Source organism: Podarcis vaucheri, assembly GCF_965113315.1.
Source record: "Podarcis vaucheri genome assembly, chromosome: 17".
Classification (NCBI taxonomy): Eukaryota; Metazoa; Chordata; class Lepidosauria; order Squamata; family Lacertidae; genus Podarcis; species Podarcis vaucheri.
In genome coordinates, this window is record NC_138755.1 from 15,586,514 (window position 1) to 15,614,008 (window position 27,495).

Genomic DNA, 27,495 nt, shown 5'->3' on the forward strand with positions numbered 1-27,495 from the left:
AGCTTCCGGGATGAGCCGGAGCTTCCGCTTAGCGAAGGCTTAGCCAGCTGGGTCTCCACTGGCGGGGAGTTCCAAAGGCGCCGCCCAAGGAAGCGGGTATTCTGCGGCGGCGCCTGCGAAAAGTATTAGTTTTCCAAGTGTCTCTTCAGCGGTCAGCGTCTAAAAAATCCCCCCATCTTGTTATTCTCTCTCCCCCCCCCCAATATTCTTTACTGGTTTTCATTTGCACACTCCACATACACATATTTCAAATTTACACCTGCTCCCCAGAGCCGACTTCCCTCCTTCCCTCTTCTGGCCTTTTACATCACATCTTAACTTTTTCGCATTGTCTTCATCCCTTTTGTATATTATTGTTCTTTTGTATTTGTCCATCGAGTGTCTATTGTCAAATAAATCCTCCTGTATATACAGTTCTCATTGTCTGCCTATATTCAATTACAACTACCATTGGTTACATTGATCGCATTGTACATTTTACATTTTGTTATTTTCTTTATCCAGAAATTTTCTTTGTATTTCACATTATGAGGTTTATTTCAGTTCTACTGGTTTCACTATTCCACCTTATCCTTCCTATGTATGACATAATTTCCCCCCATTCTTTTTGAAATGTTTCATCGCCCTGTTGTCGAATTTCCCCCGTTAATCTAGCTATTTCTGCATATTCCATTACTGTACCTTCTGTCGCCATTCTTCTACCGTTGGTGCTTGCTGTTGTTTCCAAACCAATCTTGTTATTCTCATGCTATATCTCATGATCCTTGTGGATGCCCTGAGCTGAGATTCCTGCCTTGCAGTGGGTGGGACTAGATGGCCCGTAGGGTCCCTTCCAGCTGCAGGATCCAGCGACTCTACACCGCAGGCTGTGGCTAAAACATCCTTGCAACTGGAACAGAATATTGCGGGGGTGGGGGGACTCAACCCCTAGGAGTTGGGCTCCTGTGCATAGCTGTCAACCTCCCCTTTTTTTGCGGGAAATTCCCTTATTCCAGCGCCGTTTCCCGCTGCTTCCCACTGCTATCCCGGATTGTTAGACCCCGGGACAGGTGAGGCTGCTGATCCCTTATTTTTGAGGCTTCTGATCCCTTATTTTCAAATCTGAAAATTGACAGTTATGCTCCTGTGCTGGCCACATAGTCCTTGCAAAGATGAAGGATGACCACGCAAGAAGCCACAGAGCAGGATTCAATTACATTGAAAGCAGGACCGGATTTTGGTTGGATGAGGGCCTCAGCTACTGAAGGTAATGGGGCCCTTTCTATGTCCAGCTGTCCTTTGTGCACAACAAATTGCCGCTGTTTGTGTTGAATATATGCTACATGGTGTTGTAAACAAAAATTGCCCTTTTCCCTTATGGGGTATCCAAGAGCCCATAGAGTGTCCTTACATAGGTTCCCTATTGGTAGGAGAAAATAACAGAGGCCAACCAGAGAATATTGAGAAGCAAAGCAAAGCTAGTAAGCTTGATCTTTATTGATCTGTTGCAACAGGGTGCTCACCTCACCCGCAGGAGAGAGGAGGGACCCAGAAAAATGGCATGCAAGGCCTTATAAAGACTTCTGAAATTGCCACCCTGTAGATCAAGACCACCCCCAGAAATATACATACATCACAGAAGGGGTGTAACCTAAGACCACCACTCAGATACATCACACCTACATCACAGAAAAGGCGGTCTTAAAACAGAACATTTGAATGTTGTTTTTTCTCCTGTCCTTATTTTTCTCCTGTCTGGCAGGTTACTTGATTGGATTGCCTGGGGAGCCTGGCCATTCTTTTGTAGTGATAAATACTTAGTTCCTGGGCCAGGTCACTGGCTCACACCCTATTCAAACACAGACATACCCTTAAGACAGGATTTGTGAAGGAAAAGACAATGGGGAGGCTTTCCAGTTTGACCTTTCAGAGAAAACATTTGGTCATTAGGAATCAAAATGGCTTCAGGTCGGTCTTCCTGTGCTGATCTATGTACATAGATCAGGGAAGTCTTCTTTCTACACATAACTGTTAGTCTCTTTCTGCACAAAACTGCTCCATTTTGGGGAAGTTTTGCTCCTCTTTTCTCTTGCTTGCTAAAGAAGTCTTGCTCATAGGTTTTTTCCTGCTTTTGCACACACTATACGAACCTGCTCTTCACGCCTAGCTGATCACAAAACCTGATTACATTGTTACATGATATAATCAATCATTAGTAACAGACATCCTAAGCTCATGGAAAACAAACTGTACTTGCTCTCCATGCCTAGCTGACCATAACTATAGAACCCGATTGTTATATTGTTTGTGCCAATTAATCCCTAGTTACAATTCAATTAGGAGGCTTCATGCCTGTCTAGTTCTAGCTCCGATTCTCAGCCTTCTCTCCATCAATGATAAATGATCACATGTAATCCCCACCTTTCACATGTAATTCCCGCCTTAGTACTTATGTTAACCAATTACAAGTTTCTGTGTGTATGTATCAACCAATCAGCCACAGGCCCACCTGTGGCAATGCTTGCAATATTCAATAAAATAGGCTCTCAGGGTCCGCCCTGACAGACGCCTAGCTACACCTGCCTCTCTTGTCTCCCATGATTTTTCATTCCTACAGTACATGCGGTTATGAACATTACCATATATCTAAGACCTCAAAATTCCTATCGCAATGGTCATTAATGGACCTCATAGGCATCTAAAGCCATTTGCACATAACAAAATACATATTTTATCAAAGTAATTGTTGAACTGAAATCTATTAAAAAGAAGTACCATATATTACTAGTGAAATACAATTAAGAAGAAGTATATTACTAGTGAAATAATTATTAATCTCTAACTTAAATTGATTTTTATTCATAACTAACTTAATGATGCAAACACATTGGCATTTAGCAAGAACAAAAGTTCCTTTAGAAACACAATTTACACTCATAACCTAGTCTCTTGAAACTTGCTATAACATGAAATAATAATAGGTGTAAATATATGATGCAAACTACTAATAATTATAAATAACAGAATGTAGGCACCCTATATATAGAAAAGGAGCAAACCAGGGATATTTTAGGGAGCAGGCTAGCAGGCGGGGCCCAGGACTTACAAAACACTGTTGCTGTATGTAGGATTTATTTTATTTGTTTTTCATCTTATATTTTGGAATTGTACATTCAGGTTTTTTCCCCTTTAAATTTTTTGGGGGCCCCCAAGAGAGTGGGGCCCTAAGCTAGAGCTTCTTTAGCTTATACACAAATCCAGCACCGATTGAAAGCCCGTGGGGAATTTCCCCCTCCCCTCCGTTGCTAAGGAGCAGTTTCCGCTTTCCGCCTGCGGAAGAGCCTCGCGCAGCAGGCAGACACTTAACTAGTAGTCCCCTCTACACTTTTCGTAGCTCTACGTCAGCGTGCCTCGGTTGAGAGTCGGGTACAGTATATGTCTCCGGCAAGCGGTGCATGCTGGGAACTTGCATGCCGGTCCCGTCCCCCATTGGCTGGAGCCGCGCATGTTTCTCTTTGATTGGCTGGCGCGCGCCTCGCCGCCCCTCCCCGTTTTCTTTTTTTGGCGGTTTGAGCCTCAATGGCGGCGTGTGTGGTGGGCGAGGCGGCGGCTGAGGCTGAAAAAGAAGGGCGCCTCTGAGAGGAGCTGAAGGGCTTGGCGAACGAAGGCGGAACCCTTGAGGAAGAGCAGAGCGCTGACGCGGAGGATATACCTGCACGTGAAGAAAGGAAGACACGGGTCAGCCCCGGTTCGCCTCGCGGCCATGAGCGCGCAGCAGCTCTCGCCTCCTCCCGCCTGGGAGAAAGAGCACCTCTGGCTCTACCTTCTGGCGCTGGGCTTCGACCCGGAAAAAGCTGCCGCCGGGAGGGTCTCCACGCATCTCGGCCTGGGCGTGTGAGTGGGCCTTTTTTTTTCTTTTTTCTTTTAAACTGACCTTTGTTTAATGCTGCGTTTCCCAAATTTGGGTTTCCGGCTGTTTTTTGGACTACAACTCCCATTGTCCTCAGCCTTCCTTGGAGGTTTCTTAAGCAGAGGTTGGGGGCCCCACTTTCTTGCCCCCCCAAATTTCACTACAGTATTAATATACTTTTTCTTAATTGCATTTCAGTTCAACAGTGGTATTTCAGTTCCACAGTTACTTTGATAAAATACATATTTTGTGATGTGCAAATGGCTTTAGGTACCTATTAGGTCCATAAATTACCATATAGCACATATTCTTTTATATATATATATATCTAAATATTATTGGCTTTTTAACATATCAATTTCAACAATTATTAAACATACTTTTATATCTTATACATTTTTTTTACTTCCATCAATCACATCTGAAAAATTCCCAATCTTTTCCACTTAATTTACATTTCTTACTTTCACTATTACATAAATATAACTAATACCTCTCTTCTTTCTCTTCTTTGCAATATTTCATATGTTCCTCCTTACAAAACTTCTTGTAGTCCTACTAGCGTAATTTGTTGATTACAGTTGCTCTTCAAATAATTTGTAAATTTATTTCAATCTTCTGTGAATTTCTGGTCCCACAGGTTTCAAATAATTCTTCCTGTCATTTTATCCAATTCTGCGTAGTCCACTAATTTTGTCTGCCATTCTTCTTTCGTTGGTATTTCTTCTTGCTTCCATTTCTGGGCCAACAATATTCTTGCCGCTGTTGTTGCATATAAAAACAGTTTAATATTCTGTCTATTAATGTCCTTGACCATATAGCATATATTCAATGCAAGAAACAGCAACAATTTGTTGTTGACAAAGCACAGCTGGACATATAAATGGCTGCATTACCTTCAGGAGCTGAGGGTGTCATTAAACCTAAATCCAGCCCTGTCTGCCAAGAACGCTTTAGCTGAGATTCCTGCATTGCTGGGGGGTTGGGCTGGATGACCTTAGGGGTCCCTTCCCACTCTACAATTCTGTGACTCCGTGATGGGAATTGTGCAGTAGTTTGAAAGCAGCTGGAGACGCACTGGTTTAATGGGTGTACATCTCACACAAGTTCCTAGAAGCAATAGCGCTGGTGGGGGTTAAAATGCTATGGGGGTTTATTCGAGTATATTGTTTATAGTAGTGGTTTTTTGAAAAAGATACGGTACCGTCTTAAAAATCAAGTACTCGTGTGCCTTAAGCACACCTCTGGCGGGCAAATGTTGGTAGATGAAGTATTCCCATCACTGCACCTCTCTCCCTTAAAATTAAAAAAGAATGTCCACGTTCATGCAAATTGTATTTACCGACACTAAAATGGATCATGGGAAAGAATTAATAGTGCAGGACTGTGGCCTTGTAGCACTCCTGTAAGTTTTAAATGTGCTATTATAAGAGGGGAAATGAAGCATGGTTGGATGTTAATCCCATTTCTTGCTCCAAAAAACAACAACCTGCTTCTCTATAAATCTTGTTATTTTGTGAGCTGCTATCAGTGCATTGAAGGGCCCTCTAAGGGAGGAAAGGAGGCAATCCTGGTGGGTGCTGAGGTTTGTGCATGGGGCAATTGTTTCCTTTACAAGGACATTTCTGGTTTTCATATTTTTTTTTATTTTTTTAGGAACATGTTTGATAAACCGAACAAAGATGCATTTAGTATCGTTGTGCACTTCCTGTTTTCCAACGTAGACCAGTCTCGTTGTAATGAGATTTTCAGGTGAGTGTCATTTCTCTTTAACTTCATTTAAAGGATGCTTTATTACTCAATGGCTTTTTCTTATAGACAAAATTATGAACGGGTCCACAACTTCTGGATGGCCTTACAAGCCAAACTAAAAATTGTGGCCACCAGAATGTAGTTGGTCTCTGCCAGGCAGCACCTTTTCACCCTTTCCTGCAGAAAAGTGTAACAGGGTGTTTGCCAGTTTGATAGCTGTGTGGCCAAGGGCCCAGCAACTATGCAGCCCACAATTGCTAGTAGCAGCCTTCCTCTGGGGAGAAATTGTACATTGCTATCCCTTTGTGGGACTGCCGTATTGCTCCCCATTAAAAGAAAATAGTGTAATATCCAGCCCACAAGTAGTAGAGGTCTAGTCTTGCTGCAGAGGAGATAACCATAATGTTTGTTTCTACTCCTCCTCTGCCCACCAAAAGGATGCATATTGTGCACAAGGCAGGGGGAAGAATTCTTGTGGATGTGATTAATAGAATTAGAGGAATGTGTAGGTACTACTTGTTAATTTAACATCCTTTCCTCCATTTCTTCACATCATTTTTTGAGATTTTAAGCTTACTGCTGCTGCTCTCTCTGTGTGTAGCCTTTGTTTGAGAGGAAAAACTAGCTAACAAGGGACTTGCTGCACATTTTCTGGAGATTAGTTGCAACTCCTGCAAGATCTTCTTTGTGGTGTTGAGGTCACAGGGTGCTGGAAACTGATAGCAATGAGCAACAGAACTCTTTTCCAACTGATGTCATGAATAATATCTTTGTAACAATATAGTATTCAGTGTTTGGAATATACGATTACACAATTTATTACTTATAAAACATAGCAGTGCATTTAACAGTGCAATCTTGCAAATGTCTATTCAGAAGTAAGGGCTTCTATGTTAAATAATACTTGCACTCAGGAAAGTATATAAAAACAAGAGATCAGTTCACTAAAATAAATTATTCTGAAAGGTCAGATACCTGCTGGGATAAGACTAAGTCATGTGCCAGAATTTTCTGTTCTGACAAGTGAATTAGGTGATAAAAAGCTTTCAAGCTTTACTAATTGTCATGGTTAGCTCAGTTTCAAAAGATGCAGATTGAGGAAGCCAGTCGCTTGGTAAGATGATATGTGTGCAGTTATTTATGCTAATGCCAATCTATTGTAGCAAGCAGGAATTCTAGCTTAAACAAGGCTGTGGGCATTCAGAATGGAACTTGATCTCTTTTTATCTGCTTTTTTTGCAGTCATTAAGTTCTAACTATCCACAAAAGCAATGGATAGTGATTTATTTCCAAACGAAACATGTAGATAGGATTTTGGAGACAAAATGACTGGCTGGGTGGGAAAACAAAAAACCTGAGAAAGTGAGGGAGGAAAGGCTGTGGAATAAATCTCTAGTTAAAAACAAATTTAAAAAACCCAAGCTTTTTCAATTTAAGATATATGTTTTTTCCAGATAATATATTTATTGATAAATTCAGGTAATATTATTGTGCTATCATAGTGGAACTAGACTGCACAGCTAGCTAGTAGAAACTAATGCCTGGCCGTTAAGCCAGCTATATTTTGTCAACCCCCGCTTAACTATGTGACAAAAGCTGAAGAAAAAGCAGGCCAAATAGACTTCCTAAGGCAGGGAATTTATCAGTCTAGGTGCTGCCACAGCACCCTAGGAGAGGTGCTTGTCTCCTAGCTATTTGTCATTCATCACTGATGGGACCTGGAGATTTTAAGATTAGGCAGATTTATATTGGAGACGATGCGCCTTTTGGTATTTTGGGCCCAAGTCATGTAGTGAGAGACTTGTATGTCAGCTTGTGTTTGGAAGTGAACTGGAAGCCTGTGCAGCAGTTGGAAAGTAGTCAGCGCATGTTCTCTTGGGTGAACACACACCAAAACCCTTTGTTTACATATTCCACATCAGCTGAAGCTTCCAAAAATTCTTCAGAGGTTGCCCATTTGGAACACATTGCTGTAATTGTAACATGCCTCTTTTTGTCTCCATAACTTGCCTATTACTTAGCACAGGGGTAGTCAACAAGGTGCATTCCAGAAGTTTTTGGACTCCACCTCCCATCAACTTGGCCAGGGGTTGGGGATGATTTAGTACTATCAATGCCAGCCTGAAAATTGACTACAACTGTTGTCTATGCAAACTCTATCCTAGGTGGGATACTTAGGTCTTTGTTAATGCAAATGTGTTTAGAGAACACCGAGCCTTTTGTATTGCTATGTTTTGTGAGAAATATATCTGATTCATTGAACGTTTGTTGAAATTGACTTCTTTCCCTTCCCTGGAAAGATTTTGTTTTCCTCCAACAGATAAAAAGACAGACTCTGAATTCAGGAAACATAGTTACGAATGGCTAAGAAGAATTTCAGTAAGTATCGGTAAGAATGAAAAAGGGGTTCACATATTTGCCCCATAAATATTGGTGGTCTATGAGAATTCCTTTCAGACTTTGTGTTCTGACTCTTTAGGTGTTGAGAGGGAGAGTTCTCTCATGCCCTATTCTCTGCCTCCACTATTTCACCTTTTTCACGCTTTCATCATCTTGCAACAACTCAAGTAGTTCAAGTTGTCAGCAAATGATAGAAACTGTTTGAAAGGAGAACCAGAAAGGAGTGTGGACGAAGATTCCTCCCTCCAGTACTTGCTCCTTTGGGGAGGTTTCCTTGCCAGCCCCAAAAGTAGCTGGTCAGTTTAAATTGTTGCTGTCCAGGATCAGAACATTGGTACCTCTCTTTAGTTTTTAAACAGGGCATTTAAATATGGCTTTGCAATCCTATGGTTGCAGCACGTGGGATTGAATTTGAAACACCCAGTGCCGACATAAAAGTACATTTGATGAAGTCATGCTGGGTGGGATTCAGCACAGCAGAAGCTATTCCTTAATTTGTTTGGAATATGAATAAACAGGCAGCCCTGTTCAGGGAAGTTTTTAACGTTTGATGCTTTATTGTGTTTTGGGGAGCCCCCAGATGGGCTGAATAATAATAATAGTAACAAAATACCATAGTGATATCCAACCATAATAAAAAACGAAAAGATAACAAATAAAAACAGATAAAGCTATTATCAGAGAAAAAATCGGATGTTTTCCATGGGAAAACATTTGGGAAAGCGTGTAAAAATAAAAGTTGTTAGCCTGTGACAAAATGTGTCCAATTTCAGAGCCTGTCTTAACTTCTACAAAAATCCAGTTGTGATGCTACATGGGTCGCTGTAACTAAGCTGTTCCTGTCCAGGAATGGCCATTGTTAGCACAGCAATGATGTCTGGGAATCCCTGCTCGTCCCAGAACAGCTGCTGACGGGGGAGGCAGGGATGGCACTCTGGTTGTTACTTTAACTGGTTTACAAACGGCAACAACAACATGCAATCGCCAACATAGATCCTGGGGGGCCTCCACCATTCTTACTTGGCTGATCCCCAAAGTAACCATGGGGGCCGGTCGGAGTGATGGACGGGCTGCTCTCATTCCACAGGTGCCTCCTTTGAACACTGGGGCGCTTTGGGGGTCTGGACTTCATGGCCCTCTTCCTCTCCTGGCTGGGATTTCTGCATTTCAGAGGCTTGGACTAGATTACCCTTTGGGGTCCCTTCCAACTCTACAAAGCACTCCTAATTACTGAGATCACTACTGTCACTTCCAGTGGCAGTGATGAATCAAGGAGTACTTCTAGACTGTATGCCTGTTCCTTCAGAAAGTACAGCCTCGTTCAGACCAGTGATGGGGTGGGCTACCTCTGTTCTGTCCAGTGCCACATTCCCTGGGGTGGGAAAGTAATCTGTGGACCTTGCATGCTGAGTGGTGGTGGAGCACCTCCCTCCGCCTCTTCTTTTCCCCCTCTCTCTCGGCAGAGGAAGGAAGGTGTATTGTGAGCTGTGGCTCAGGCACAATATTATTTATTAATTTATAAACCACTTAAATGTCATAATGGCTTCTAAGCAGCACACAGGTATAAAATCGATACATACTTAGATCCACAATAACAAATCCATTGGGGCATTCAACATCCTTAATTAAAACCTACAGTAAAACAATTAAAAATCATAACAAAGGAATACAGTCAGAAGTTCGGTATTGGTACAAGCCTCAGGAAATGATGAAGCAAAGTATGCTGATTTGTCAAAGCTACTTGGTATTGTTTTATTTGCCGATTGTATTAGTGCTACAAACAGGTAGTAGCTAAAGCTTAAATCTAAGAGAGAGAGAGTTGTGGGCTGCAGTTCACTTCCTCCGTTCACTTTTTTATCCTTTTAATTCCCCAGGACGAATGTGGAAACAGCTTTCCTCCAGTTGTTGCATCTTTATTCCTTTCTCCCGGTGGGTCTAAGTTCATTCATCTAATGTACTGCTTCGCAAGATATGTCATAATGCAACATGTTAAAGTAGATTCTGCAGGTAAGCAATCATTTCTTGGGAGGCTTTCTATTCCAAACTAGCTTTTTTTATATGCACACCACGTGGGAAATAAACTGTAGGACATGTAGTTGATACTGGGTTCAAGGGATCAAAAAACAGAATGAAGGGGGCCCATGCACAAAAGGCTTGAGAAACTTGCTTCTTCCATTGTAGGTGCTGACATATCCTATCCAGAAGCAGTGAACTCAAGACCTCCCGACTTGAACATTGCAGTTGCAAAATATCATGTAGCACAAAACAGATTTTTACACGGTCTGCAAAAGGAAGACACTTTGATTCAAGAACTGCAGAAAAAAGCATTGTAAGTAGAGTTTCTATAACATGAAAGTTGTGGCAGTTTGAGTGATCCAAACAACCATATAGCTGAGATTGTTGAGTTTTCGTTTCTGTGCTGCCTTCCAGCCAAAAGATGCCCTCACAAAGGGTAGCACACAAATACACAATTCAAATAAAAAAATAAGTATGAAACTTACAAAAATGTAAGACAAAATCTTAGCACTTCAAAAAAGACTAGAAGCCAAATAAATGCATGATCCTGCCAAGAGACATAGGGCAGTCTCTACAAAGATGTCAGGGAGAATAGGAGTAAATCCCTAGGGAGCAGGCCTGTGTAGCTAAAAAAGGCTTCTTGATTCAAACGAACAAACAAACCAACTAAAACTTTTAGGGAGCTGCCATCTTAGAATTGCATATTACTAAAAAAGTAAACATGTGAACTATGTGAAGCACATATTGGGGGTTTGGGGCTTAAGGAAAAAATGCTGTTTGCTCTTCATCAGCTGCTTTTGGGAGTATTGTACATTTAAGAATCTTTACCTGTAGCATTGCTTTTACTTCTTTGTTTGCAGGCATTTTAGTAAGCGAATTAGAGATTTAAAATTTGAAAATGCAGATCTGGACAAGCAACTCCAAAAGTAAGTGTACCCTCTTAGCTTGCTTCCATTTGAAAGTTTCAGTTTAGAGTTTTTTTGCCCTGGTTGTGGTGTTAACACATTTTCATTACAACATAATACCTGGCAGATATGAGAAGTGGGAGAAGGAAGCATTTTGTGTTGACTTGTATGTGATACGCTCTTGTCATGCCTAATGCTCTCAATGGCTACTAATTAGCTGTTAGCAAAAGACACCAGAATATGTGAGTCAGCTTTTGCTGTAGCACAAATTATACCATTGGCTCACACTTTTTGTGTTTTTCACTTTCTGGCTAGAATGGAGAAAGGCCTTAATCCAAGTCAGAACAACACGGCAGAGAGAGTTGAGAAGGTGAGGATATTTGATCATGTAATTCCAACTATCACCATCTGGTGCCCTGCCTCCAAGGACTGTCATTTTACGCGCATGCATATTTCTGCTTTCTCAAAGTATTTCATTTTCTCTCTCGTTTCCACCCCCGCTTTCTTTTACTTCCAAAGGTTCGCTGTTTATGGACACAGATAACGGAAACACTTACACGTCTACAAAAAGAAATAGAAGTTGTAGATTCAGTTGTCAAAGGTCATATTGACCAGTACGTATTAGATGGCACAAGTGTCGCTATTAATGTTCCGAGGCCTCTACTTGAAAAAGTTGAAAAGGATATGCACCAAGTAAGTTTCTTTGCATCTTTGTTTTTACGCCACTGTTTCTGTAGAATTGTTTTTTTCTTCTTGTCTGGTGTTGTTTCGTTTAGTTGTCTGAAATTCATTGTCCCCTAGCTATTGTGATTAGCAATTTTGTTAAGACAAAATGCAGGGAAAGATCTGCAGTATAGTGAAGATGTAATCAAACTTAAATCAAAGAGCTCTGTTCTAAGAGTTGTACTTCTTGCAAGATCATTCCACCCCTACACTGAGTTGGGCTTACGTGAGCCAGGCTCTCCTTGCAGCTGACCGATCATTGGGTTGGACGAGGTTCCATGCATATATCGGCACCCTTCATTTGTAATAAGCAGGGGTGACTAACCCACGGGTCGCATACTACCCCCAAGAGACCCCCCCAATTTAAATTGTTTGCCATGTAAATTTTTAATTTAAGAGAAGTTTACTGGTTGCTCCCAAGCATACACTAGCATGATGCCAAAAGTCTTTTGGTGCCCCTTTCTCGGTAGTCCCTTGAAAAATCACAATGTAAAATTGGTGATGTCTTTTTCTTTTACCCTTCAGCCACTCCCCCTTTGACTTCCAGGCCCATGGCATAAAGAAACAATCTACAGCCCTGAATCTCAAGCCACAGGCACTCAGTTATCTCTTAAATCACGGTCTTCACTCCATTTGTCTTGCATGGCTCACTATCCCATTATATTTTGCTCAGTTTTGAAAGAGGAATGGGGTGTTACGACGATGTATTTCTGTATTAATCAGTTCCTGCCCTTGTTTGCAACGTTTTGCAGTTTCATGTAGGGAACGTCTATGAAGAAGGGAAACTAAACGTTTTAACGGTTGTCCACTTACTCAACAAAGCTTTGGAAATACTGATGCATGAGCGCTGGCGCATTGACAAGAATGCACTAAAATTGGATCTTCAGTACATGGAAGGAAAGACCAAATACCAGAATGTTAATTTACAGGGTCTTAAGTCACTGAGGTGAGTTCAGAAGTCTGTGGCTTGCATATCCTACATGCACAGCCACTTTTCACATACTTGTGGCATGAATAAACTGACTTACTGGCCTGGCTTAGATGTAAGGGTCTGGTAAACCATGATTTCCTGGATCTGGAGCAAACTATGCCCCATCTTCTGTTATCGACCTTAAGTCAATATTTCTATGGTTTATTAAGTCATTTTTCTCATGATATCTGAACCAGGAAACTGCTTTAAGTAATCCCTAAAACCAGGAACATTCCTGTTTTTTTACGATTTGCTTAAATCAGAGTTTTCTGCTTTGGATGCCATGAGGAAAGTGTGGTTTAACAAGCGCTGGAAGTATTCAGAAACGGAATAGAAAAGAGTGGGAAGCATACAAGCACATTATTTGTTTCTGGACTAGTTGATGGATCTGAACTTGGAGTACAAAATTCCTTTCTCCCTGTATGTCTTGGTGTCCAGATTCTATTTTAAACAGAGGATCTGTACTCTTTACCTTCTGATTTTATTAACTTGCAGTTAGCTCATTTCATTTGCCTTTTGGTGAGTATTCTTGCTTTTCAGGTCTATACTAGTAGTCTAGTAACTGTTAACTTTTTAAGACACAAACTTACTTTTGTGAGTATCAAATAGCTTCAGATTTTTGTAAATGAAACTTGTATATTGTGGTCTTGCAGTTTCTTTCTGCTTACTCTAATTATGGTTCACAACTAAACTTTAGCTAAGGCACAGCTGCTGTGTAATTTATAGCAGATACATTCACTTGATATAACTCATTTGTTCATGAAATCTCAGTTTACTTGAATAAAACACTTTGTAGTAACTATGTTGGTTATTCTTCAATTCTTACAGGCAAAAATTAAAACGTGAAGATTGTGTATCAATAAAGCAGTCTATTTCTAAAAAACAGCAGGAATGGGATTTGAAGTGGGAAAATTGCCTTGGCCAGTCACCTTTTCATTTAATTAAAAATCCAGATCCTGTAAGTATCCTTTCAGGGAGAGTAAAAGGCTTGTATTGATTTTTAAAAATGTATGTTTTCTGTAGAAAATTAATTGAAACAGTTTGCCTTTAAAAATCCCAAAGGCAGTCCCCTTATTGTTATACTAATTGTTTAACTTGACCAACACACTTTTTGGTAGTGACGCTGGTAAAATCCTCAAGTATTTTGCAATGGTTAATTCTCTTGATTTGAACCTTCTTAAAGAGCCAAACCTATGACCCCTTACTATTGTAAGGTTGTAAGTATAATGTTTTTAGAATGTTGCACTATTTTAGTGTTGTTAGCCGCCCTGAGCCCAGCTTCAGCTGGGGAGGGCGGGATATAAATAAAATTTATTATTATTATTATTATTATTATTAAGTTTTCAAATGTTTATTGAAATGGTAAAACTTAAGGGCAGCCTTTTAGATTTTGAAAAGAGGCTGTGTGGTTTTAAAATTTTGTAGGAATTTTAAGTTTTCTGGAATATTGACGATATATTACTCAGAGCTAAAAATATTGTTTAACATAACTTTTTGAATGTCTTTCTTTTTAAGGCACTTGACTTATTACCAGCCATGTCTCCCCTTTCTTTTTCTCCTGCTACCGAGGAAGCTTATAAAAGCAGTGTCTTCTGCCAGTATCCTGCATCAATTCCAGGTAAATCTCAAGAGCAGCTTTATCAATCCTGCCCTGAGATCCATAGCCTCAGAGCATGGGTAAGGGCTTTCGATGGCAACAGTCGCAGACATGTCTTCCTCTTTGCATATTTATACATTTAAAATTATCATCATTAGCCATAATTTTTTAATCATCTTGCTAACATGGGCACAATATTTGAGGCATGTAGTATTAGTCATTAGGGCAGGAACCCCAAACTTGGCCCTCCAGATGTTTTGGGACTACAACTCCCATCATCCCTAGCTAACAGGACCAGCGGTCAGGGGTGATGGGAATTGTAGTCCCAAAACATCTGGAGGGCCGAGTTTGGGGATGCCTGCATTAGGGTATTCTAATCTAGTAAATATAACAAATTTGCACTTCTCGAAAAGCCATGATTCTCTTTGTAAAAATGTATTTTTAGATTCTACCAAGAAGAAGAGTTTTCAGAAAACAGAACTTGAGCTTCCTGGCAAAGCATCAAGATGTCAGGGTAGTTCAGATGGGGTAATTGCAGAGAGGTATGGCTTATGTCCTTATGCATCAAAGGCCTGTGTGTGTGTGTGTGTGTGTGTGTGTGTGTGTGTTGAATGTGACACAAGTCTGAAAATTGGAGGAGCAGGTATTATACAGGGATGAAGTACTGCTACACATCTCACCTCTTGTTTATAGTTCTGTGACCATCTCATGGAAATGCAATGCGAATCAGTCTTTTCCTTCTGATGCAAATCTAGATTTGAGCTCTAAGGCTATATGGCTTCACTTACCTGCCGTCTCTTACGTTTCCTTAGTCCCAGGAGGCGCCCAGGTCCAATATGGGGGCAGAGGAGGAACAGCAGAGCTGAATTAATTTATGCTTGGTTTCTCTTGAAATGGGAAGCTACCCTCAAGTGAGGAGGACCCCATTTGCGCTGCTGCTGCTCCTGTCAGGTTTGGGAAGCATCTCTGAAGAATGTTGTCCCCCCCCCCCCCGTAAGACATGCATGCTGCTCCCTGAAGTTCTTAGGCTTGAAATATCATTTGAGCTACGCGTGCAACTGATTCTGCACAGGTCAATATTGACCCAGCTATATATGAGGCATACCTTCCAGCTCCTGTAGCCCTTCCTATAAAGGACTATAAATAGTTTATCCAAATAGGGGGAAATACCGTTTTTTCCCGTGTATAAGACTTAAGTTATTTTCTTAAAATAAGTGTGCTAAAAACTTGGGGTTGTCTTATACATGGATAGTGGAGAGGTGGGACGGGCGATTGGTGGCTGCTGCAAACAGGATATTGCCTGCGGCATTTTTGTGGGTGATTGGTGGGTGCTGCAAGGTCCGCTGGCTACTGGCTTCTGCGGCAATTGGTGCTTGCTTTCGGCGAGTGTGCAGACAGTTGGCTGTTGAGTTCCTGCGGGTGAGCGATTTTTGGCAAAACCGCCACCCCAAATGCTCAACAAGTCTGGGCAACCCCCCCAAAAAAGATCAACTCTGGCAAATCTCCCCCCAAAAAAGCTCAGCAACTCTGGACAATCTCCCCCCATTTTCTCTCTTATACATGGGAAAATACAGTACTTACCATATGTAAAACACTGATTTGCTTGAAGTTCTCTGTGTGGATTGCTACCAGTTCGTAAACTGGTCTTCATCAATTTGTGATTGTGTGGCATGGTGTGCAGTTGCGATTTGTGTACAAGCTGTCTTTAAAAACATTCTATGAAGCATATATTTCCAGGCACTGGATTCTTTGTGTGTGCATATATTGTTGTTCATGAGATTCATCTTTATACTTCTGGGAGGCTGATACTCAAATAGAGATAAAGCTTTGCTCTAGTTGGCACTAGCTCTCCCTATAATAAAACTGCCTTTTGATGACCGGGACGAATTGAGGGAAATCGTAACGGACAGATACGGGGCATACAGCTTTTGACTGAATGAAGTGCAGAGCATCAACAGTATGCATTTAGTAATATTTTCACCTCTCCTCACCCCCGCAGGATGGTCGTGCCCTCTTTCAGTCTCACCACAGCGTCTGAAAATGAAACATGGGTATCTTTGGAAAAGGTAACCTAACTGTTCTTGAAAAGCTGAAGTGTCTACAAGGAGTTACAGAGCTTGGAGTAAAGTCATAATTTGGCCTGGTTCTGTCTTTCCCAGCTTGTGGGTGGGAGTGATTTCTGCTTTTGGTTGGAGGAGAAGGGAGACAATATAGGCACCAAGAAGTAGTGCTACTCTGGGTGTGAAGCAGCACATAGACTATTTTGTGAGTGTTCCCTGCCTTCCACATGGTGTTGATCGGCTTCAAAAAACATTATTACTTCATAGAGAGGCCATTGCCTTGAAGAAGCTGAACCTTATCCTAAGATTATTTTACTGGTTTTGACCTTTTAATGGCCTTGAGACCATATATGCCTGCCAGTAGACATGCATGAGAGAGAGGGCCTTTTCAGTGGTGCTCCTGTGCTTAAGGAATTATTTATTCTATGGCCTAATAGATTTATAAATATTTCTAAGCCATTCATTGGGTTTTTAAATAGCTGTCTTGATTTTCATTATTTATTTTATTTTATGTTGTGTACTGTTTTTAGTTCTTTATTAGATTTCTTACCACCCGTCCCAGGGCAGGTTACAACAATAAAATACATGAAATTTATTAATCAAATGAAACAATTATAATGGGGAAACACAAAAGTGTCAAAACAATTAAAAACATTTCCATATATAAAATAATTCCATATAATAACAATAATTGCCAACTTGGGAGCTATCTTGTGAGGTTATCTACCCTGAAAGAGGGCCTAAAATCTTTAAAATTAAATGTTTAAAATGTGTATATGGTGCAAATGTGGCTTGGTTGCTGCGGCATCATAAAATCTTTTACCTTAAAGAAGACCAGCTACACCAAGCTTTTCTGTAGTGACAGCCCAAAACCTGCTTCTCCCTTCTGAATAGGGGAATCCATATAATTTGGGAAACTGCAGCATTGTCTGTTGCAGTTAAATCTGCCATGGTGGTTATGTTGTCAAGAACGACAGTCTGCATCTAAAACCGGTCCTTGAGCATTTGTGCAAATAATTGCATCATTTCAGGGATTGGTTACTGAAACACCCAAGGCAGCAGATCACTCTAGTTATCAACTCTTAAGATATAAAGGAAGAAGTTCAAGACCTGCAAAAACAGCAAAGAAAAAACAAGCTGATACATTCAAAACGCCATCTTCCGTTAAACGAGAAGATCCTCTGAAGAAGGCACAAGAGCAACTGGCGGAACAGGTGAGAGACGTCCTTGAATGTGATTCAGCCAGAAAATTGCCACAAGGCAAGCAGCTCTGCTTAGCTCCGGCATAGGCAAACTCCGGCCCTCCATATGTTTGGGACTACCATTCCCATCATCCCTAGCTAACAGGACCAGTGGTCAGGGATGATGGGAATTGTAGTCCCAAACACCTGGAGGGCCAGAGTTTGCCTATGCCTGGCTTAGCTGGATTCAGTATTGGAAGGTCTGAGGTGGGGGAGGGACTTCCTTCTTCCCTTTGGCCGTGGATAAGCAGAACAAAGCAAAAGCAGTCTCTTAACCATTTAAAGAGATTTTAATGATCACAGCTCAAGAACATCTCGGAGGAAAGGTGTTCCCAATTAAGGTTTCCACCCGCTTCCCTGCCCCCCCAGTCCCATCACTTCCATCTTGCAACCACCGTGCTTTTTGTGTAGCCACCTTATATACTCTACGTGACCTTGGACTGATAGGCTGGACACTTTCCAGTGAGAGAGAGAGTCTGTTAGCACGCTCTCTCTCTCCCAGTTCTTCTTCACTTTGCCGTTCACCCTCCCAGTTCTTGCCAACTATGCCCCTCTGCAAACCACTGTTTCAAATCTATACTGCTCTACTGCTCCTGGGCAGCTTCAGGATCCTGGTCTGAGGAGAGGGAGGCTCCCACCATTCCTCATCAGAGGTGCATACCTCAGCCTGGTCTCTTGACACCTAGGAAAGAGTTGGGAAATCTGCTTGCATCTTGAGCAGCTGCTTTAAAAGCTGTTTCATTGGCAGGTGTCTAATGAACTAGTTTTTCTGTCGTTTACTAATGCTGCTCTAAAGCTCAATGTTAATAGTCCCATAGTTTGTCAAAGCTGGATTCAGAGTCCCATGAGTAGAACCCGGTCCTGTGTTACTTGTATGGGTTTTTTTTTGTGTGTATTTTTTTGCAGATGGCAGATGTAGTAGTATCTAATTCTCCCCAGAGCACTCGAGGAGGACAGGATTTGGAGGACCTGTTTGGCACCTTAATCTCAGATCCCTTCTTAACAAAGAAACAGATTCCACGGACCCCAGAAAATCTGAGTGAGTATCTCTAATATTCCACCCTTTAATTACCTATGGCAGAGGATTCTGCAATGCCAGTTGGTACAAAGTTAAGGTTTTGAGGGAATGTAATTCCCTTGTCTGATGCAGGAATTTTACAAGAAGTCGCGTTCTCTCTTGAACAGGTAGGATAGACACCACAATTAAAGGCATCAGAGAAATCGTTCAATATTTTGGGCAGTCAGTGATGCTTCTGTGCTAGATGGCAACGTTTTCCTCTAGGACTCAAGTGTTGAAGGCAATGGCAGCTGATACCTTTTGACACACAGGTTCTTCCAGATACATCCTCATCCTTTATGCCTCTGTCCATTTTTCTTTAAAGGGTCAGGAAGAAGGAAGCAGAAATTGTCCTGGTTGGCTCCCTGGACTAGGAGGCTCCCTTTTTGGTGCCGACTGACTCATTGAGAGGCCAGTAAATTGTTCCCTCTCGTCACTCCAGCTGTTCTTGGGGGAAAGTGTGATGTCCTCTATGTTGGCCTGTATGAATAACCTGCCAAATTGTAATTACATGTGGGAAAGGGGGAGAACAATGGTTGGTCAGAGTTCAGTTACGAGCCAGATTAGCAGAAATGCTAATAGTTCCCAAAGGGGGTGATTCTTTCCAACTTTTAACTTTACTCTTCTGCAGCCTAATTCATTTGTTGTACAACACACGCACAGACTATGGTATTACCTTCACTCCCTGAGAATCCATTTTTTGTTTATGAAGAGTAAGTTTCTTTTCCTTATGGCAACAAAACGGGCATTTCCATTCTGTGGGCGATGCCTGGTGAAATACGCCTGGAGGAGGGAAGCCTTTTCACTGATCAGAGGTTGATGCTTCGGCCTATTGTCTTGCTGTTCACATGACTAGCAGAGCAGTTCAAGCTAAGAAAATCTGTTCGGCTCATACAGAACTTGATTTTTAAACGCAGATCAGTCACAGTCTGGCAGTACAAATAGTTTTGCTTCCCTGAACTTTGACATTAGATCCACCATTCTTCTAAGGACCTTATACTTAAGTAACTGATGACATTGCATGTGGAAGGAAGCGAGGGAATCCAAACGGTCTGGGCCCAGTATCCCAGAAGGAGCTTCTCCACCCCCATCGTTCAGCTTGGCCACTGAGCTCCAGCGCCAAGGGCCTTCTGGCGGTTCTCTCCCTGTGAAAAGTGAGGTTACAGGGAACCAGGCAGAGGGCCTTCTCGGTAGTGGCACCCGCCCTGTGGAACGCCCTCCCATCAAATGTCAAGGAAATACAGTAATATGGTCTGCATACATATTACAGTGGTACCTCGGGTTACATACGCTTCAGGTTACAGACTCCGCTAACCCAGAAGTAGTACCTCGGGTTAAGAACCTTGCTTCAGGATGAGAACAGAAATCGTGCTACAGCGGCGCGGCGTCAGCAGGAGGCCCCATTAGCTAAAGTGGTGCTTCAGGTTAAGAACAGTTTCAGGTTAAGAATGGACCTCTGGAATGAATTAAGTACTTAACCCGAGGTACCACTATAAACAACTATCTGACTTTTAGAAGACATCTGAAGGCAGTCCTGTTTAGGGAAGCTTTTAGTGTTTGATGCTTTATCGTGTTTTTAATATCCTGTTGGAAGCCTCCCAGAGTAGCTGGGGAGGCCTGGCCAGATGAGTGGGGTATAAGTAATAATATATTTATATTTATATTTATATTTTTATATTTATATTTTTATATTTATATTTATATTTATATTTATATTTATATTTATATTTATATTTAATTAGCTGTCCTAGCTAGTTTTGAAGGTAACATGCTAACTGTGCAATAGAAACACATTGGATAGGAGTATGGTCTCCAGTGCAGTGCTACATTTCACTTATTCTTGATTGAATTTTAGTTGCTGAAATTAGAAGCTCCTGGAAAAAAGCTATCCAGGATGAAGAAGCCTCAAGTGTGGAAAGGAATCATACCGAAGCAATAAAAGACATGCCGGAGGAACGAGTCCCTGCGTCTCGAAACCAAGTAGATTCAAGTATGGCATGCTTTATGTCTTCATGCATGTCTGATACAGCAGAATCTCCTTTTCTGGATGCGCGGTCTCCATTTTGTTTCCAGCAGGTGGTTACCGGTCGTAGCGAATCGTTGACCCATCAAGCAGCTGCTGGGCCAGTGGGTGAGATGTTTTGGAAGCAAGGGTTAACATGCGCTGTTCCAGGCAAATGTGAAACAAAAAGTCCAGATCCTGGCCTCAAGACTGAACGTGCAAGTGAGCTGCAGGATGGTCCATGGAATGGCATTGCGGCAGAGACTTTGCCTCCTTATGTGAGCCAGAATTCTTCTATGAGTACAACTGTGTCATGGGATGGTCTTCCGATAGGAAGCTGCTCTGATAGCCAGGAAGTTATCCAACTGGGCATACTTCAAGAAACCCTTCCAGAGGAAGGGGCACTCTTAAGCCTTAATAATAGTTGTAAAGATTTTGAACTGGATGAAGTAAGAGAAGACAGCAACACTTTGCCGGACTGCGTGGCAGGAAGTGCGCGCAAACTGGATTTGCAATCTATTCGAAAGCGCTTGGAAACGTTGAAAAAATCTGCGCTCGAAAACTCGCTGCCTTCTAAAAAACAAATCCCAAGGTGCAGGTCTGAGTTTAGTCTCTCTCCGGCGAGCTTGGAAGCTTGCAATGTTCTTACCCCTTCGGGGAAACCATATGCATCAGATGCAGAACTTGCCGGGAAACCATCACACACGACTCTACTTGAAAGAAAGATCCTTCTCTCCCCCCTGGGTTCGCTTCCTTCAACGCCACAGAGAGAGCAGTCAGGCTCACAGGATAGGGGAGACCTGTTAAACGGTTAGTACCTGTTGGATCTTGCAGATGAAAATGTGTTTTATTGCCGTGTTGGGGTGGGTTGGCATTCCTCTGTTTTCAGTGTATGATTTTGGCCACAGTCCTCTTGTTTGCCTACAGGGGAAGCAGAGTTGATCAGTGGTTAGAGCATCTGCTTTGTACGTAGAAGGGGCAGGTTTTCTCCCTAATCATCCACAGTTAGGGGTGTCCACACCCGCTCTCTGAAACTCTGAAGAGCTGATGTCAGTCAATGTAGACTCGATAAAAAGCAGCTTCCTATGTTCCCAAGCCCCAGTGAACATGATGGGACTTCTGAAGCAGGCACAGGATTGCTGTGATGGAACACTTTCTAATACTGAGTGGGGCAGAAGCTAAGGAATGCCAGCAAACTGCTAGCACAGGTCTGTAAGGGATAAAATAGCTTGCATTTCTGCTGTGCTCAGATTTGCATTTTCTAGCGCAAGCAGTCATGCCATAGTAGGTACACAAGGGAGCAAGTAGCTGTGTGAAACGGCTTACGTACATGAGACGGGAGCCAAAGAAGCATGCCACTAATTCTGCACATCCAAGGTAGTGTCTAATTTTGGGGTTTTTTGCCCCACCATTTCCTATGTAGCAAACAGCTTTTTAAACTTTGGGGACTTCCCAGACCAGTTTGTGTTAGAGCAAGAAAGTCTGCTGTCTGTTTTTTATTTCTTTGTTTAATTCTCATTTGTTCCCACTTGCACAACAAGTTCTCTGGATATAGTTTTATTTAACAAAATCCACGTGCTGATTTTTTAAAACAATCTTGTATTCAGAGATCTTGCATGCGTCGTTTGTGCAAGGAAAATGATTTCTCATTTTCTGCCCTTAACATGTGAAACATATTCTCTCAGTTTTGACCATCTTATTCTTAATATTATCTAAATTCTAATAGCCAAAGTGACCATAAAAATCTTCTTTTGCTACTTGGAAGTTTAAAAAGTTTTAACCGAGGTTGCTTTGTAATTGATTTCTACCCCATACATAACAGGGTACATCCTTGGAAGACTTTATGCCTAAAGGACTATTATTTCTAGGCAAGTTTTAAAAAAATAATTGAAAAGTTTTTGAATGGCATATGTGTTTCTTTTTCAGAAAAGTAGCATGGAACTGGATGTAAAAGAATCTTCATCTGCAAAGATCTGTAAAGATGAAAACATTCCTTGGTTATATAACAATGCACTAACTTCAGAAACTTAAACATTTCACTTTTACCTAAAGTATTTATATTTTTTTTTGTAAACCTCATGCTTTCATTGAAATTTTGGTGTTAAACAATGCAAACTCTGACTTAGTTTGTTGCATAGTCCCCATTATGGTGCTCTTCTGTTTTTACTGATTAAGAGATCCTGAAAAATTGAGGCCATTTGAGACTTTCACAAGCATGGAGTGTTAAGAGACTGAACCAACAAATATTATCTGTGTACACCTTTACATATCATAACTGCATTCTAATCAGATTTTGACAGTTCATTTTGCTCTAACCCTTTTCAGCACATATTCTTAATGAAATGCTCTTGTAAATAATTGGCTAAACCAATTGCCCATTCTTATGTCAACTTTTCCTCCTGTGTTTGAATCTACGCAGGTTTAAGAATAGTCTTCATTACGCAGATGTTTTCATCTTTCTCTTCTGTGTTTTCTCTTAATATTTGCTGTTGCAAGATGCTCCCCCTAAAATAGGTTATGTACTGTGTATTTAAGAACTAATCTAAAAAACGGAGAGCTTGCTTTGTTAGAACACATTTGCCCAGACATAGCTTGGTCATGTAGACAATGAACTGAATTCTAGTAACTAATGTATTGTCTTAAAACTTTCACTTGTCTTAAAATATTTATTAAAAATAAATCTTAAAAAGCATAATAAACCTCTCTCAATAAAATCTTCTGATTTAAGGGTTTCCCTCCTTCGGCTCTTTGGAAGAATGAAGTAAATTTATTTAAGGCTATGAAAGAGGCCCAACTTGTGTTTTATGCCTGTTCACTTATTTTAGGCTGGATTCAACTAATGGGTCTTGCCAGCGAAAGCCCGGGTAAGGCCTTCTGCTAGCACAACAGGTCTTTCCAAACTTCTGCAGGCCCCCCATTGGTTCTGAGTGGTCCAAAATGCTTTTGCTGGTGGAATAGTCATCTTAGCGCCACATTGAATTCCTCCTAAACATCCCTCCAGCTTTATGGCGGATGGTCTGTTCATGTGACTACTGTGGCTTCTGAGCTGGGAAAGTATTTTTCCAGCAGCAATTTTCTATACTTCATGAACCATTATTATTAATTTCATTTCTATACCGCTTTATATTTTTAAGAATCTCAAAGCGGTTTGCAGCATATTAAAACATCAATAAAACAATCTGAAGAAAGTCAAATAGAAAACTAAAACATTATCTTAAAGATTTCAAAATAAAATATTACAAAGGAGGTCAAGTACAGAATACATATTTAACACAAAGTTAACGAAATCTTAAGCATTTAAAAACACATTCCTAAGTGAAATCAAATGCACATTTAAAACAGCATAATTAACAAGAGAATATAACTGCGCTTAGGAGCCTCTCTGATCACAGAAGGGGCTTTTGCCCCTAGCATTTAGTAAATTTCCCTCTTGCATGCTGTATTGCGGCATTTGGGTTATGCAGGTCAGGGGAAGTGGACCTGCCAGAATTTTCTCATTTGGAAAAGCCAAATAGTGTCATAGTTAAGTCTTCAAGGTGGAATCTACACACATATAGAAAACACTGTGAAAATGCTTTTTTAAAAAATGACGTTTTGGAAAAATACTTTTAATTTTGCTTAGCTCACTGTCGCCATCTAGTGTCACATTTGTATATTGCACTTTACAACACATTTAAAACGTTTTATTTGCAGCTGTGTAGCTGAGTCCCAAGTCAGACTTGCTACTTTTTCATATAGCGTGTTAATGTAGAAAATCCCCTATAAAAGAAACTGCCAGCAAGGGAAGATGTCTTCTTTCATACGTTTCAGCTGCACAGTTTGCTCCCTTGCCTCAAAATATTTTGTTGGGACTTGGTACCTTATAGGATGACACCAAGGATGCTGGCCAAGTAATCCTGATTCAATGTGGAGTGCCATTTAATTTCTGTCTCTGTACTAGATTTAAGGATATTTTGTAAGCCACTGTGATACTCTTGGGTCTATAAAGCAGGATATACATATTCTCCCTAATACAAAAAGTCTTGTGGCCTGTCTCAGTAACATTTTTATTACAGGAAGTGTTCTAATATCAATCATGTGTACGGATCTGTTTTCAATATTAGTGGGCAGTGTGTGGGTTTTGCTCCACTCCACGTTCACAGGTAGTTTTGACAATGTTGCAGGAAATATGCCCCAAATGCCCACAGGAACAGAAACAAGAAAACAATAGCCATTTAATATTACTGTGTTACTGTGCCTTTGGCATTGATTGATACATTAAGGTTTTTAAAGGACTGATTCGAAGCGCCACATGGAAGGGTAACAGTTCTCAAATAAAAGTATTGTCAAGTAATGTTTGCAGCTGTATTAACTACATTTGTTTTCCTTTTATAAATATTGAAATGGGGGCCCTTTAGCTTGCATCTCTAAAGCAGCCCTGCTCCAGTTGCTCACAACTGGAGTAGTTTAGTGATTCCCAGATTTAAAATTGAGCTGGCTATAAATTGAGCTATGAATTCCTCCTCTGTTTTGTGGTGGGGGCTGTGCTCAGTCCTGCTTTTGGCAGTTTTGCTGCTGCAAGATCCAGGTCTACCTTGGTGACTTCACAAAGGATCTCCAAGTGACCACCCCAAGAGGATATTATGAGTCCCCTGTCCTTTGCAGAGCAGGCCTGGATTAGTAGAGGCTTGAACAGCAGCAAGTTTAGGGGGAAAGAGAATTTGTGCTGCTCTAGGAAAGCTGACTAGCTGAGATGTGCAGAATACTTTCTTCCTTTGTGACCTGCTGCAGTGAGATGAGGAAGAGCTAGCCTACAGGTTGCACCCCAGAAGAAACAGGACTGCAGCAGCCATGGCTTCTCCAGCGGTTTCACGTCTCTCCCAACCATGCATTTGCGAGATTTGCGACTGTGGGTATGTATATGCCGTGTGCTGGCTTGCCCAATCATAGATAAAGATACACACCTCCATCCCCATTCACGGTTAAGTCGCTTTCGCAGAGCTGTTATGGACAGACAGAATCTCTCCTTGCTGTGTTGTGGTCCATGGTCCCGTGGCCAAGGATGTATATGAGTTGATTTTCAGAGCAGCCACGTGACTTTTTTCCCTCCATTTACAGTCGTACCTTGGAAGTCGGAACAGCTGAGTTCCCGGATGTTTTGGCTCCCGTACGCCGCAAAGCTGGAAGTGAGTGTTCCGGTTTGCAAACGATTTTTGGAAGCAAATGTCCGACGGGGCTTCTGGCTTCTGGTTGGCTGCAGGAGCTTTCTGCAGCCAATCAGAAGCTGCGCTTTGATTTCCGAACGTTTTGGAAGTCGGACGGACTTCCAGAACGGATTCCGTTCGACTTCCAAGGTATGACTGTATGTGGTAACTCGCTTACTGTATTTCTGTGTCACTCTTCCGTTGGAAACCTTGGAGTAGCTTTTGTGGTGCTCCCAACAGCTTCTTACCTAAGTGCAGATCAGGTAACTACTTCGCTTCGAAACTGCTGCATTGGGTGAGCCCAGATCACACAGTGAGCCCGGCTTTTGCAGCCTGCCAGCTGGAATACACATGAAAATGGGTTGTCTGAAAGGTGCTTTGCACAATGGATTCCAGGATTCCATAGTATGTTTCAGTATATTTGATATATTATCATCTCACAGGCCAAGTCAGCTTTACGTTAACCCAACCGGAAGGGCTGTTTTTTAAAATGGCATGATAGCCATAGGGAAATGATGGAGAGCAAAACTCCAAGGTTCAGATCCACAGCAGGCTCTGAATCCAGGCCTTCAGAATTCCTGATACTTATGATTCTGGAAGGTTATAGGCTGACATTATTGTAAAACAAAATCTCCCTCTCTCATCTAAACAAATTATTCATTGGGAGAAGGAGGTTCAGTTTGTGGCTCCTGGAGAAAAACCACTTTGTTGTAATGCCCCCTCTGTCCAGTTTCTTGCTGCAGCAACTGAACAGTTCCAGTTGACGCAACTTGAGTACTCAGAATCACAATTTAGCACCAATGCCAATTGAGAGATGCTCTCTTCTCCACAAGTCAAAACGGAAGATGCAGAATGGGGGCATAAATCCAGAAAGAGAGGAGAAAGAGAGGCTGGGATGCAAGTGATACTCAGCTACATTTTTGCTTTGTTGACAGGGTGCCATTATGGAAGGAGTCTCCACTGGGTGGCAGGGCTGGATGATATATCGATATAGCATCGAAAACTGGGCTGAAGCCCATATCGTGATATGGGTTTCATAATTTTTGACCTGGCAATATATTGTGAATCGTGTGTGTGTGTGTGTGTGTGTGTGTGTGTGTGTTGTGCAAAAATCATAATGTTGGAAAAAAGCTAATGCCTTTACATAGCTCCATCCTTATTTCAGACAGTGTGATATATCAGTATATCATTATCTTTTGCTGGTGATATATTACATTGTTGAAAACCAGCTATTGCCCAGCCCTACTGGGTGGCTGGTAGTAGCTGGCCTGACCTAGAGGTTTTGGGGGAAGTGTTGCTGGTAGGGATCTGGGTGGTCATTCTTTGCAATCGGTAGTTTCTTCTGCTTGGTATGAATTTGCATTGCAAAACACACCAGGTCTTGGTTTTGCCCATTTTGTTCCAATGTGAATTGACTTGGAACATCAAAAACGTGTTTGCATCCATAAACCGCCTTGCTTAGGACAGCTGTTGGTCGTCTAGTAGGGCTTTTCTGAACCGCATCAGCTATACTTTCCTGCAATGGTAACCATCTCTATATGTTTTCTGGATATGCATTAGGACAGTATGTGTATAAACCAGTAGTGCAGCTTGATCACTGGGAACTTCAGATTTCGTGATTGCAAAGGAAAACTTTTAACTATGAGGTGCCCATGGCAACTCTCTGATATCACTGGCTCTAAGCCCATGTGTTTTCATGG

General features: G+C 41.5%; 2 protein-coding genes and 1 long non-coding RNA gene across 4 annotated transcripts in view; 2 read left to right on the top strand and 1 right to left on the bottom strand.

The window, feature by feature from the left end:
• Nucleotides 1-3,525: 3,525 nt before the first annotated feature.
• On the top strand, nucleotides 3,526-24,945 carry HAUS6 (HAUS augmin like complex subunit 6). Of its 2 annotated transcripts, none has more exons than XM_082204689.1 (17): nucleotides 3,526-3,873; nucleotides 5,546-5,641; nucleotides 7,942-8,020; nucleotides 9,916-10,048; nucleotides 10,223-10,370; nucleotides 10,918-10,983; nucleotides 11,278-11,332; nucleotides 11,482-11,655; nucleotides 12,438-12,631; nucleotides 13,484-13,613; nucleotides 14,171-14,273; nucleotides 14,698-14,794; nucleotides 16,252-16,318; nucleotides 17,344-17,526; nucleotides 18,460-18,592; nucleotides 20,466-21,422; nucleotides 22,539-24,945. In XM_082204689.1, exons 1-17 carry the CDS (start codon nucleotides 3,743-3,745, stop codon nucleotides 22,544-22,546), a joined length of 2,754 nt encoding a protein of 917 aa, XP_082060815.1. In that variant the 5' UTR covers nucleotides 3,526-3,742; the 3' UTR covers nucleotides 22,547-24,945. The 2 variants fall into 2 exon arrangements, with proteins under 2 accessions (XP_082060815.1, XP_082060816.1); XM_082204690.1 differs by having other exon boundaries at nucleotides 3,734-3,873; nucleotides 7,962-8,020.
• Nucleotides 18,588-25,687, bottom strand: LOC309522211. Its single transcript, XR_014214983.1, has 2 exons — nucleotides 25,556-25,687; nucleotides 18,588-19,103 (listed from the first exon to the last, which is right to left on the bottom strand). It is a non-coding gene; the product is annotated as an uncharacterized lncRNA (long non-coding RNA).
• SAXO1 (stabilizer of axonemal microtubules 1) overlaps nucleotides 25,279-27,495 on the top strand; it is a 38,354-nt gene continuing 36,137 nt past the window's right edge. Inside the window, exon 1 of the mRNA XM_082205003.1 lies at nucleotides 25,279-25,504. Coding sequence (XP_082061129.1) covers nucleotides 25,443-25,504 — 62 coding nt within the window. The 5' untranslated portion in view covers nucleotides 25,279-25,442. The remainder of the gene's footprint in view (nucleotides 25,505-27,495) is intronic.

What these genes read in the sequence shown, in the direction of transcription:
- HAUS6 (XM_082204689.1), top strand. Translation starts at nt 3,743, where the DNA reads ATGAGCGCGCAGCAGCTCTCGCCTCCTCCCGCCTGGGAGAAAGAGCAC. An exon ending in CGTTGTAATGAGATTTTCAG is followed by an intron (nt 5,642 to 7,941) that starts GTGAGTGTCATT and finishes TTCCCTGGAAAG; the next exon opens with ATTTTGTTTTCCTCCAACAG. An exon ending in ACGGACCCCAGAAAATCTGA is followed by an intron (nt 18,593 to 20,465) that starts GTGAGTATCTCT and finishes ATTGAATTTTAG; the next exon opens with TTGCTGAAATTAGAAGCTCC.